Source organism: Saccopteryx bilineata, chromosome 3 (genome assembly GCF_036850765.1).
Source record: "Saccopteryx bilineata isolate mSacBil1 chromosome 3, mSacBil1_pri_phased_curated, whole genome shotgun sequence".
NCBI lineage: Eukaryota > Metazoa > Chordata > Mammalia > Chiroptera > Emballonuridae > Saccopteryx > Saccopteryx bilineata.
In genome coordinates this window covers 279,976,369-279,989,026 of record NC_089492.1, presented here as the reverse complement: position 1 = coordinate 279,989,026, position 12,658 = coordinate 279,976,369, and the positions used below count along the sequence as shown (strand labels likewise).

Here is a 12,658-nt window from a genome sequence, read left to right as displayed (position 1 = left end):
CCTCGAGTGCGGTGCTCAGAACTCGGGGATCCCCGGACGCGCGGAAAGTACCCCTGGAGACGTGGGGAAGAGCGCAGGTGGCGGCCAGGCGAAGAGAGGCTGTCCGCAGCTCAGACTGGGTCAGGCACACGCGAGGACAGCTCCCAGGGTCCCGTCTGGGTCCTAACGGGCAACACCGACTTCCGCCGCACGTGGCTGCATAGCGATGCCCAAATCCAAGCGCGACAAGAAAGGTGGGTGAGTGGGGCATTGGAACCCGGTTTGGAGGTGGGGTGTGGGGGACGGGGTTCCGTTGACTGGATGCCGGCTTCGATGGGGATTTTGAGGGCACAGAATGGGACGCGCAGACCTCCGCGGGCTCGCGGCTAGCTGGCGGCGGGAGCATTCGGGGCAGAGGCAGCATCCGAGAGCCTGGTTGGGGCAAGGGAGCGGAGACTTTTTGCCAGGCCTCGCGTGTTCTTCCAAGGCCTACTGGGCCAGGAAACAGCTTCTGATCACCCAGACTGCGTCTGCCCTCGCCCATTTCCCTGAGCTCTCAGCCCTCTCGCCACCCTAGCTGCCTCTCCTGTCAGTGCAGGCTTATTCTCGCGTCTGGCTCTTCGTACTTGTAGTTCCTGTTGCCTGGAATGCTTATGATCCGATCTTCACATGGCTGACTTTCTCAGTTATCAGTTCATATGGCACCTCCTAAGAAACTGTAGTGTCCTCTCTCTCATCCCGGCTGCTTGGCACATTCACTCAACAAATATTTAGGGGCTTGGCACTCTCTAGGCTTACGACGATACAGCAATAAGGACTAGAGCCCTCATTGAGCCTGACGTTTTAGTCATGAGAAGTATATTCCTCCATGATACAAGAAACCAAGTAAGTCAGATAGTGATGAGTCCCATGGAGTAAAAGTTAGAGAAGCAGATTATGTTATCTTGTGTAATGTGACCAGGGAAGGTCTATCTGATGAGGCGGCAAATGAGCAGAAATGTGAAGGAAGTTAGCAACCTGTGGAGTTACCTGGAGAATGATGTTCCAAGGACAGGAAACACAAGTGCAAAGCCTGACCTGGGGGCATGCTTGACATGTCCTGGGACAAGAGGCCTGTGTGGAGAAGAGTGAGCAAAAGAGGTAGATGGGGGCAGAGTGGACAAGGCTTTTAAGACCTTTGCAAATAATTGCCTGTCACATCCTGGTGAAATGTGGAGCTTAAGAGGAATGACACGGTTTAATTTCACTTTTAAAAGATCACCCTAGTGCCTGACCTGTGGTGGCGCAGACCTGTGCATAGAGCATTGACCCGGAATGCTGAGGTCGCCAGTTTGAAACCCTCTGCTTGCCCGGTCAAGGCACATTCAAGAAGCAACTAGTATGAGTTGATGCTTCCTGCTTTCCCCTGCCTCTCTCTCTCTCTCTCTCTCTCTCAAAAGTCAATTTAAAAAAAAAAATTTTTTTTTTAATCACCTTAGTTTGCCTTGTTGACAATGGACTGGGTAGGATGGAAGCAGCAAGACCAGCTGTAATCCAAGAGAGGGTGACGCTGGCTTGGTTCACAGTTGTAGCAGTGGAAGTGGTGGGAAATGGACCATTGTAGTTTGCTTGCCCCGACCAGTGTGATTACCTTTCTGCAGGTATGCCTTCTGAAGAGAGACTGAGTCCCAGGCAGGATAAATAAGAGGTGGCCTTTTCCTGGGGGCACCCTGGGCTTTGCACTTGATGCTCTGTTTGTGGGTTCTGTGGAGGGAGTCATGTTGAGATCTGGCAGATGCCAAGTCCTTGTGAGTAAGGGGCATTTGGGCCCCAGCTGTTGTTATAGTAGGAATACGTATTTTTCCCCATTGTGGCATTGCTGTATCCATGAGCCCAAACTGCAAATGATGTGGCAGAGGAGACAAATAGACAAATAATGGGCCCCCAGACTTGCTCATTCCACAGCAGAGTCCAGCCATAGGTGGTCTCTATGCACCACGGCCAAGGGCAGAAAGGGACCTGCCTCAGCCAGCAGGCTAGGTCTGCTTCTGAAAGCACTCCCAAGAGTAGGAACAAGCTCCACACCCACACCTCAGTAATGGATTCTAAGTTAAACCAAGAGGCACTAAGGAATATGTAGTGTGCATAACAGGAAATATATCAGAATCTCCAGGGTTAGGACCACCAGAAACTGGGCACTCGGAGGACCCTGGGAATTGCTGCCTCTTCACACTGACCTGGCTGAGCTGAGCTGAACGCGTGAAGAAAATGGACCTCCAGGGCATACAGACTTGTGTCTCATCATGCCTCCTGTTTCTCTTTTGTTAGTTTCCTTAACCAAAACTGCTAAGAAAGGCTTGGAACTGAAACAGAATTTGATAGAGGAGGTAAGAGCTTTTCTTTTTCTTTTTCCAGACCTTGAATTTGGTTTAGAAAGGTGGGTATAGGGCTGCATGTTAGGGAAACGCACTGTTTAAAAAAGAGAAAAGGAAACACTGCTGGTGCAGCCCTTTTCCTGCTAGTGGCAGCACCAATAAAAACTCCCGTAATCATGACGTCCAGCTTTGACTGAGCTCTTGCTCTGTGCCCTCACGAGGCTGTGTTCCATGTGTATCATTCCACTCTGTCCCTACATAGGAGGTGACATTATCACCGTTTGGTAGTTGAGTAACTGAAGCTTAGAGATTTATTAGTCTGCCTGATGTCAAAGAGCTGGGAGATACCAGCTGTGGGTAAATGCACCAGCTGCGCTGCTTCAGGGCTGCAGGCTGTCTCCTGCTGCTGTTCCGGAGACACTCGTGGCTGCGCCCGCAGAGCAGAGCTGGTGACCCACCTCCCCTTAAGAGTAAATAATGAGGCTTCGTCTGTTTCATTTAATAGGTGCCTTTCTAGTGTAGGTGAATATTTCTAGGTTGTTAACAATTAACAGAGCACAGAGTCGCCCCAGATAAGTCAGACACCTGGAACAACAGTGGAGTGTAGACCCGTGCCTCAACTCCCCGTACTCTTTGAGGTCATGTGCTTTGCCCCAAGGAAGACCCTGTACTTGGTGGACCTGGCTTAGAGGCCTCCAGCTCTGCTTCCGGTTGTAAGGGACCTGGAGCATCTCTCCCAGCTGAGGCCAGAGTGTTGCCCACCTGAGGTGCCCCTCGAACTTCAGAACCCTGTTAACTGTTCCACAGCTTCGGAAATGTGTGGACACGTACAAGTACCTTTTCATTTTCTCCGTGGCCAACATGAGGAACAGCAGGTTGAAGGACATCCGGAACACCTGGAAGCACAGCCGGTGAGCAGGCGGCAGGAAGGGCACTCTGAGTGTGGAAAGGGCCCCACAGCTCTCAAAGCACGGGGGCAGTTTCTGACCCTTGGGTACCTGGGTCACAACGCATGGCATCATAATAAGGACAGAGTCCCCTGCCCCCACTGAAGGGCACGTTTTAACTATTACAGCTGGCCTTCAATTGAGCTCCGTGGAGGACAGGATTTGGTCATCGCTCAGGGAATGTTTGAGTGTTGATCCCTCCCAGAAGGGGCTCCCTTACCCCGGGGGTCTAGTCCTCTTAGGAACACCGTGTCAGTTGTAGAATGTTGGTATGGGCTCTGGGATGCAGCGGTGACTTAACAGCGGGCTGAACAAGCCATGTGGCAAGTGCCTGTCCTTGGGCTGGAATTATGACAGAGCGGATAACTCTGGTCGTCTGTCACTGTGCCAGCTCTGATGCAGACCATTAAACAGGTGTCTTCCCTACATTCAGATGGGAAGGTGGGGTTATCACATTACATCCACAGTGGGCTGATTGACAAAATGTCATGAATGTCAGGTCAGCAGGCAGGAAAACAGTGAAAGGGACCCTGGGCTGGAGACAGGGCAGGGCTCCATGGAAGAAGTAGGGCCTCTGACCACACCTCCAGTTTAACTGAGGGGAAGGCTGGGCAGGCCTCGTCCTTCACAAAGCCCTCTTCTCTGTAGGATGTTTTTTGGCAAGAACAAAGTGATGATGGTGGCCTTAGGTCGGAGCCCATCTGATGAGTACAAAGACAACCTCCATCAGGTGAGTCTCTGGTGTCACCAGGAGGGGCCAAGGCCGAGCTGCCTTCTCGCCTGCCGCTGTCACGTGACACACACTCCAGCCGGCTGGCGGCCCCCGGGGAGAGCAAGGCCTGGTTTAAAGCCCCGGCTCTCTGTAACCTCCAGACCCAGAGAGTAGACCCCACACACACCCGGCTATGATGATCAAAAATGCCTCCAGAGGTTGCCAAATGTGCCACCAGTTGAAAACTACTGCTCTGATGTGACCAGGCCGCCCCCCTTTTGTTCTTTAGGTCAGCAAGAAGCTGAGAGGTGAGGTCGGTCTCCTTTTCACCAATCGCACTAAGGAGGAAGTGGATGAGTGAGTGTTTGGGGGGGAGGGGTTGGGAGGACTCTGGGGAAGGAGTAATTCAGGGTCTCTGTACGGTGGAGACACTGAGTAAGAGCTGATTCCTGGAACCCATTCCTGAGTCTTCCCAGCATGGTGCTCCAGGCTAGCTGTCGCCAGCAGCCAATGTGAACAGGGAGGGGTGGGGAGGGGAGGGATGGCAAAGCCTCAGGGGAGCCTGACTTCAGGTGGGCTGGTGGGCCAGTCAGGAACCTCCCCCCAACCACTCCTGTTCCCCTAAGGTGGTTCACAAAATACACAGAAATGGACTATGCCCGCGCTGGAAACAAAGCAACTTTTACTGTGAGCCTGGACCCGGGGCCGCTGGAGCAGTTCCCCCACTCCATGGAGCCCCAGCTGAGGCAGCTGGGCCTGCCCACTGCCCTCAAGAGAGGTATGGGAGGTCCCTGAAGCTGAAAGGTCACAGCTCAGTGGCCAAGAGCACAGGCCCCCACCTGACAGGCCCGCTCTCCCCTTTCTGGCTGAGAGGTTATTTCTGCCAGCTTCGTTTTCTCATGAGAGAGTGTCTGAGTGCCCGCCCCATGGTTGGGGGGAATGTGGACAGTAACTTACAGCCAGCACCTAGCACTTAAGGGACAGTGGGGAGACAGTCACTCCTCCCCAAGTACACCCGCAGGCCGCTTGAACACTGCTGACTAACCCGTGCCCTGGTGTGTGCTGGAGTGGTGGGTGACAGGTGGCCAAGCAGACTCCTCCCAGCAGCGGACAGAAGTAACCGTTGGCCCCTCCCTCTTCTCTGCAGGTGTGGTGACCCTGCTGTCCGACTATGAGGTGTGCAAGGAGGGCGACGTGCTGACCCCAGAGCAGGCCCGCGTCCTGGTGAGTCCGGCCCAGAGCTTCCCAGCAGTCTGCAGGCTGTGGCCAGAGGGACAGAGACTCCTGATCACACCCACTCCTCCTGACTCTTGGTTCCTTTGTCTCTTGCAGAAGCTTTTCGGATATGAGATGGCTGAATTCAAGGTGACCGTCAAATACATGTGGGACGCACAGTCGGGAAGGTTCCAGCAGATGGGAGATGACTTGCCAGACAGCGCCCCCGAGTCAGCAGAAGAATCAGATGATGACGATGACGACGACTGACAGGCGCGCAGGACTGAGGGTCTCCTGGCCTGTTCCAGGTGTCGTCCTGTCCACACAGGACTGCCGCTGCCCCTCTTGGAGGAGCCGCTGTTTATTTTGTTGTAAACAAAGACAGGGTGGCAATAGGAACAGACTTTTCCTACACAGAATAAAACTGTCTGTAGGGTGTCTCCCTGTGGATGGCAAAGGGAACTTTCTTAGTAAAAGGGCCTTTGTGTTTGGGCATTTGTTTGGATTCCTGGGGTTCCTTTTCTTCACTTCGTGAGTCATCTTCCAGTACTACGTGATCCCCGGGAACGGGCGGGCAGCCACCAGGGCTTCTTTTCCCTAGTGCTCAGTGCCCTTGCTTGAAACGGGCACCTGGGACTCTCCCTACCCCTCCACACAAGCTCGCTCTCCCAGACCAGGGCTTAGATCTTGTCTGACAAACGGCAGGAAGTTTTAGTGGAGATGGGTGAAGCCCCTGCCGGTGGTGGGAGTGTTGACAGCGTCCCACAGCATCGTGGGAGGTCTCTTTCTTGGTGGTGGTTCTAATGATAGGGCTTTGCCCAGATTGTTCTATTTGTAAATAGTTCAGTGAGGGCATTTCTAAATGAGAAAATCCACTGCAGGTCAGATGGCCCTTTTTCTGTTGTGTGTGAAGGGCCACGGCCACCTATAGTCTTGCTCTAGAGGGCTCAGGCTGCATTCAACGCAGGAGGCCAGGGAGAGCCTCCCACTGCCTCTGCCCTTTAGAGATGAATCTGTGCTCCTGCGCCCCTCTCACCAAGCCCTCGGGAAGAACAGGAAATAGGCGGCTGGCAGCAGAAGAAACAAGTTCACCAGGATCCTCGGGCCTGGGCTACACCAGGTCAAGTGCCTGCTTTATTCAGACAGGAAATGCTGGAGCAGACCATGGCCCCAGCCTTTATACTTTGTGAAGGCAGTTGGGCATATTGCAAGAAGACAAGAAACAAAACAATTTGTGAACTGAGATGATAAGGAAAGAACAGGTGAAATAAAGCAGCTTAAGGCCAGGGTGAGAATGTAAAGTGACGGGTGTGTACCACTGCCACCTCAAGTCAGCACTAGGCTTAACGGAAGTAGTTGGGACATTCATGGGCAACCAGGTGCCAGGCTTGATCAAAGGCCTGCACCACGGCTGGGTCCAGGGGCCCTTCCTCAGTCGCTGCCAGGTTCTGTTCCAGCTGCTCCAGGCTGGACATGCCCAGGACGACCGCATCCTTATGGGCACCCTGCAAGGGGAGAGGCCCAACATCAACACACCAGTCGCAGTGACTCCGGCCATGCACTCCTCCCTGCCCTGTCCCTGCTGGGATTTGGGATTGGATGTCTTTATTATACCTTATGTTATTACAGAAAGAACATAACCTTGCCTCCAGACAGCTCTAAGCCCTGCCCCAAGTCTCAGAAGGCAGACCTAAGTTGAGAACCACGCCCCTCTGCAGCAGCTGGGTAGCCTAGGTTAGTTACTTAACTTCTAGGCTTCAGACTTCCTGTACTTTGCAGGGTGATTGTGAGAATTAAAATTCTGTGAAGCACTGCTTCAGGCCGGGCACTTACCTGCTCAACAAAGAGGAGTCATACAGTGCCCAAGCTGGAGGAAGGGCAAAGGGACAGCAAGGAGAGGGTGGCCCCAACAGGGAGAGTTGTACCCTGCTGCGGAGTAGGCAGCCAAGGACGGAATAAATGCTAATGGTTAAAAAATGGAGGTTTCAGACGTCCATGCCCAGTCACATGGAGCAGGGGGACCCTGGTCCTGTGAAAGCCTCTGAGCCAGTGTCCTCATGCAAACTTGGGATTACACCTCACGAGGCCCAGGGTGTTTGAGACGGCACTTAAGGAGCCTGAACAACAGGACTACCACCCAAAAGAACTGGGCCACAGAAATTTCAGAGGAAGAAGAATTTCAGAAGTCACCGAATAATTGTATAGCCCTTTCCTTCTTCCATCCCCCCCTCAAGAAAAGCAGCACCCCCTGGGACAGCTGGTTACCTGGAGCTGGGAGTGGTGGTACATCCACCTGAGGGAGGCCGAGGTCATGCTGGGGGCGCCGGAGCTGTAAGCGGCCTGCAGGGCCTTCTCCACCAGGGCAATGGCCTTGAAGTGGTGCTCCTTCCAGAAGCTGGGAGGGCGAGGGAGGCACAGAGGTCGGGCATGGGGTCAGTCACACTGTAGGCTACAGGCAAAGAGCCAAGCAGGGGGGCTGCACCCACCGCCACCCGCAGCACCGAGGGACCAGTGCCCTCTCCAGCAGCAAGTCTCTCGCTCTGTTAGGCAGCAGAACCACTTGGTGCTGGCTCCCTCACAGGACCTCCACAGCACCTTTAATCCTAAGAACTCGGGCCTGCCCTCACTTCCCCAGTGGAACAAAGACAGCTAGTACCGGGGGCGGGCCCCAGGCTTGAACCTCAACCCAGGTTCTTTCCTGCCCTCTTGGCAGGTGATGAGCATTCCCAGGGAGCAGCTGTGACTTGGAAGACCCAGCATAAGGTCCAGGGATCCTCATTTCATCCCAGAGGTCCCAAGAAAACAAGAAGAAACCCCACAGAGAGTTTTGTAACTCCTGCAGGAATCAAGAGACAGATCCAGGCTGCAAAGGAGGCCTGGAGCCCCTGGGATCTTCTCCATTCAGATAACAGGGGCCCCCAACCCCCGGCCCACCTAATGCACACTCACCGATTCCTGTAGGTCTCAGCCCAGCTGTTTCCAAAGAAGCGGCCCACAGGCTGTTTCCCATCCTTGTCTTCATACTTGTACTTGCCAGTCAGCAGGCCCCCTGCAGGAAGGCTGCAGTCAGACCCCCCAACCAGCACTGCTCCCAGAGGCTGTTCTGGACTGGGGGAAGTTGGGGGGAGGACCAGGAGGGATGGAGAACACAGCCCAGCCTCCTGTCAAACTCCTCCCTGCTTCCCAGGGCCAGGAATGCCCACCTACCCCAGGGGGAGCCTGTCCCCATAGCAGCCCATACCAGCCAAAGGGTTGTAGGCATAGAACCTCAGTCCGAAGCGCCGGAGACAGGGGAAGAGCTCTGTTTCCACCTGCCGTGTGGTGGCGTTGTACATGCCCTGCAGGTAGAAGGGCCAGCTGGAGAGCATGCACAAGTTAAGGGAAGGGACCCCAGCCGCCTTCTGTTAAAGCCTCCAGTCAAAACCTGCCCAAGACTTCAGCAATGACTTCCCAAATCACTAGTGGTGGTAGGGGACAGGGAGACTGTTGGGACTCAGGAAGGGAAATTGGACTAGAGATATCATTCCACAAATATCTGTGGACACCAACTATGGGCTTCCAAATATGAGTGGGTCAAGAAAGGTCTCTGTCTCTAAAAGATGTTAGTGGCAAGGTAAAAACACAGAGAAGATAGATAATCACAATAAGAGTGGATTCTACAGTTATAGCAGGTGTTCACAAATACGGAGACATGAAGATTAGGTCTGAAGATTAGAGGCCCCGGTGGGGCATCAGGAAAAACTTCCAAAGAAGAGCCATCTAAGTGAAAGCTGAGCACTTCTCTCAGGCAGAAGGGAGAGGAGTGCTCCGGGTTGATGTGCAGAGCAAGGTAGCAGGAAGGACGGGCCCCTGCTGTTCACGGCAGGCAGGTGCCTGCTGGCCAGGCTGAGGGCCCCTGGGGCCCCTATACAGGCTGTGAGCAGGGGGTGGCAGCTATGGAGAGAGCATGGGGCAGTCGGAGGGGCCAGGAGGGGTTGGGATCCTCTGCAGCCCTGTCCCGCACCTGGTACACAGTGGGAAGGACCCAGCCGTTGTTCTTGCAGAGGGTACAGATCTCAGCCACCTCCCAGGCGGCATAGTTGGAGAGGCCAAGCTCCACAAACTTTCCCTGCAGGGAAGAGGCGGTGGTGAGAAGCCAGCCTAGTCCTGGAGGCCAGAAAGGGGAGACCAGAGTGAAGACCCTAGGAATAGGGACTGTCCACAGCTCTGCTTTGGGACAGCCCTAGAGCCTCCACTCACCTGGGTAATGACAAGCCAAAGAGAGGAGCAGCAGACCTCCTCCCAGAGCTCGGTGCCACCCTCACCTCCTGATGCAGCTGGTGGCAAGCACGCAGGGTGTCCTCCACGGGAGTGCCATGGTCAGGTGCGTGCAGGTAGAAGAGGTCCACCTGGGGGCACTGCAGTCGTTTCAGCGAGGTCTCCAGCTGGGCCCGGAGACTGTCAGGCTTCAGTGACTTCCCATCCCAGGGATTGGCCTTGGTGGCAATTTTCACTTTGGGGGGCAAATGTAACAGTTAAGAGACTTATTATAACCATTTACTAGCCATGTGACCCTGACTGAAGTTCTCTGAGCCTCAGCCCTATAACCTATAAAATAGGAATGATAGTAATGTCACTATCTTCCTCGGGAGATCATGAGGATGAACTACATGATCTTACATGCAAGTTCTCCATGTTCCCTGCTGTTACAACTATTATCAATCACCATCTGCTGGCTGTGCCAAGCCTTACACTGAAGGCTGAGTCCACAGAGATGCACTAAACACACTCGACTGCTGCCCTCAAGAAGCTCATGGTCAACAAGGATAGGAAGAACATTCCAGAGGGTGGGAACACAGGCAACACCAAACACAAGGCAATACAGTATGTGAAGGGCCATAGTTAGCAGTTCTGAGTTATAAGAACAGACTCCAACCACGGAGCAATGGGACAAGAGAAAAGAGAAAGGGCACAGACTGAATCCCAAAGGGTTTTCTTCAAACATTTCATGTCCGTACGTATTCTGCACTCTGGCTGCAGTATAGAGAAAAGACTCAAGGGGGCAGGCCTGGAAATATAAAGATATGTCAAGAGGTTACAGGGAGAATTCAGGGAAGAGTTGCATTGCCTGAACAGGAGTGCTGGCGGCGATCTAATTGAGAGACAGGTAGAAGGCAAAAGAAGCAGAAGGCAATTATAGTTTCCCTTCCCCTTCCAGACTCACAGGAAGTGTGCACACCACACCCCCACAGTTGAGGCACAATCCCCATGGGAACAAGATAGACTTCTGCCATGCAAGCATGGCAATGCTACAAAGAATGCTGGTTGTCTGGATTGGTGGGTGGATGGAGTCCACACTTTTCATACCTGGTGAAGGCAACACAGCAACTCAGAGGGGGGAAGTCATCAGACCACTTCATATGAAGGAACAAGTCCCACAGCTTTTTGACCAGAGAGTCTCCATTCCCCTGCATGCCTAGGGTGAACTTTGCCTCAGGTCCGACCTGAGGACTTTGGCCTCATGAATGCCTGACCTCAAAGAAGGAGGCAGGGAAGGGCTGGAGGAGAAAAACCAATTCAGAAACAAAACCTTCATTATCAGCAAGCAGCAGCCAGGTGAACCAGAGAGCATGGGCCCGTTCTGTTCATTCAGATCCACACAGCTATGGCTCTATGGAGGACCCAGAGGGGAAGCCCCATAGGGTTGGAAAGGGGGGTGGGGTGGGACAGACGGACAGGGGAAGGAGGCCAAGTGAGGTAGTAATAACAATAGCTAATGTTTACTGGGCCCTACTATGGGCAAGGCACCTTCCTAGGCACTTCTAATGGCCTCAGGCTAATGGGGGACAGTCCCTCCACACTCACACATCCCACATTCAAGCCACATCTGCCTACTGGCCATCCTTCCACATACCAGGCACTTTGCATTTCCAAGCCCTCATTGTACAGCTGTGCCCTTGGCGCTACTGCCCCTTTCCGTCATTCTCTGCCCAGCAAACCACTACTGAGCCTTCAAGGCCCAGCTCCAGGGTTCTGTGAGCCTTCCCTAGTTCTGTTGTGGTCATCCCTCCCCTCCTTCCCCCAGAATGCTTCCCCTCTTGGGTCACCCTGTAATCACTGACTTCAACCTTCCCACCACACTCTGAGCTTGCTGGGGGTCGGTTAGAGCCACCTTACCCTCTCTCTCACATCTCCGCCTCTGCTCCCCCGGCCCAACCTGGTCCACTCATCGCTACGGAACAGAGCAAAGTACGGGCTGATGAAAGAAAAGGATGAGAAAAGGGAGCACGTGGGCAGCAAGAGCAATGGGGAGAAGGGCGTAGGCAGAGCGCTTGTGGCCTGGTTATGGGCACCTGACAGGATTGGAGGCGGAATAGTATAGCTCTGGAGACCAGTGCCTCAGAGAGGACACCAAGAAATCAACAGGGGTAGCCTGACCAGGCAGTGGCACAGTGGATACAGCGCCGGACTGGGATGCCGAGGACAGAGGCTCGAGGCCCCAAGGTCACCAGCTTGAGCTCGGGCTCATCTGGTTTGAGCAAAGCTCACCAGCTTGAGCCCAAGGTCGCTGGCTCGAGCAAGGGGTTGCTTGGTCTGCTGAAGGCCCGTGGTCAAGGCACATATAAGAAAGCAATCAATGAACAACTAAGGCGTCACAACGAAAAACTGATGATTGATGCTTCTCATCTCTCTCTGTTCCTGTCTGTCCCTATCTATCCCTCTCTCTGACTCTCTCTCTGTCCCTGTAAAAAAAAAAAAGAAAGAAAAGAAATCAACAGGGGTAGAAAGCTAAAGGCCAGGCCAAGGTCCCCGTAAGACCTGGGGGTTCCCGAGTAGCAACCCCTAGTGGAAAGAGAAGGGAAAGGGAAGGTGGTCAGGACAAAGCACTGTCCAGCTGTCTGGGGCTAGATATGCACCGAGCCTAAGCAGCTGGGGCCTTAATCCACTGAGGGACGGCTAAGGGAGGGGACGAAACTGTCGGTCCCGACCATGGTCGGTGCATCATGACTGGGGTCGGGTCAGCGTCCCGCACGGTACAGGGGGATGTCAGGGACCAGGACGCGGGCGCTAGGCGTTACCTTTGCAGTCGCCGCCGCCTAGCCCGAGCCCCAGGCCACCCAGGATGCTCTCGGACTGGCCGTCGCAGTACATAAAGGCCGTGTCCAGCTCGGTGTGGCCGCGCTTCAGGAAGGCGCTGACAGCCGCGGCACTGGCGGGCGCGTCCATGCGGCGCCCCATCTCCATGGTGCCCAGCACGGTGGCAGGCCTGACCAGGGCGCCCGAAGCGGACTGCGGCGGCCGGGACATGGCTGCGGCGCCGGCGCTGCGAGCCTGCGGTGACCCGGAGCGACTCGCACTGCGGGCCGAGGCACGAGCCACGGCGCGAGACGCTGCACGGAGCATGAGACCCGCGCGTGCGCTCTGGGGAGCCTGGAGCCCCGCCCACCGCCACGAGGAGGAGGAGCCCCGGA

General features: G+C 54.5%; 2 protein-coding genes across 3 annotated transcripts; one reads left to right on the top strand and one right to left on the bottom strand.

Moving 5' to 3' along the window:
• The first annotated feature begins 5 nt into the window (after positions 1-5).
• On the top strand, positions 6-5,712 carry MRTO4 (MRT4 homolog, ribosome maturation factor). 2 transcript variants are annotated; one of them, XM_066270284.1, is made up of 8 exons: positions 6-233; positions 2,287-2,345; positions 3,141-3,244; positions 3,929-4,010; positions 4,282-4,349; positions 4,619-4,770; positions 5,140-5,216; positions 5,325-5,712. In XM_066270284.1, the coding sequence occupies exons 1-8, from the start codon at positions 206-208 to the stop codon at positions 5,475-5,477; spliced, it is 723 nt and encodes a 240-aa protein (XP_066126381.1). In that variant the 5' UTR covers positions 6-205; the 3' UTR covers positions 5,478-5,712. The 2 variants fall into 2 exon arrangements, with proteins under 2 accessions (XP_066126381.1, XP_066126382.1); XM_066270285.1 differs by having other exon boundaries at positions 7-237.
• A 592-nt stretch (positions 5,713-6,304) lies between these two features.
• On the bottom strand, positions 6,305-12,652 carry LOC136331573 (aflatoxin B1 aldehyde reductase member 2). The gene is made up of 7 exons (XM_066270275.1): positions 12,266-12,652; positions 9,512-9,699; positions 9,211-9,315; positions 8,449-8,545; positions 8,157-8,256; positions 7,473-7,602; positions 6,305-6,712 (listed from the first exon to the last, which is right to left on the bottom strand). The coding sequence occupies exons 1-7, from the start codon at positions 12,588-12,590 to the stop codon at positions 6,551-6,553; spliced, it is 1,107 nt and encodes a 368-aa protein (XP_066126372.1). The 5' UTR covers positions 12,591-12,652; the 3' UTR covers positions 6,305-6,550.
• Between the last annotated feature and the right edge of the window lie 6 nt (positions 12,653-12,658).

What these genes read in the sequence shown, in the direction of transcription:
- MRTO4 (XM_066270284.1), top strand. Translation starts at nt 206, where the DNA reads ATGCCCAAATCCAAGCGCGACAAGAAAG. An exon ending in ATCCAAGCGCGACAAGAAAG is followed by an intron (nt 234 to 2,286) that starts GTGGGTGAGTGG and finishes CTCTTTTGTTAG; the next exon opens with TTTCCTTAACCAAAACTGCT. An exon ending in CAGAGCAGGCCCGCGTCCTG is followed by an intron (nt 5,217 to 5,324) that starts GTGAGTCCGGCC and finishes TGTCTCTTGCAG; the next exon opens with AAGCTTTTCGGATATGAGAT.
- LOC136331573 (XM_066270275.1), bottom strand. Translation starts at nt 12,590, where the DNA reads ATGCTCCGTGCAGCGTCTCGCGCCGTGGCTCGTGCCTCGGCCCGCAGT. An exon ending in AGGCGGCGGCGACTGCAAAG is followed by an intron (nt 9,700 to 12,265) that starts GTAACGCCTAGC and finishes TGCCCCCCAAAG; the next exon opens with TGAAAATTGCCACCAAGGCC. An exon ending in TCCTTCCCACTGTGTACCAG is followed by an intron (nt 8,546 to 9,210) that starts GTGCGGGACAGG and finishes TTCTACCTGCAG; the next exon opens with GGCATGTACAACGCCACCAC.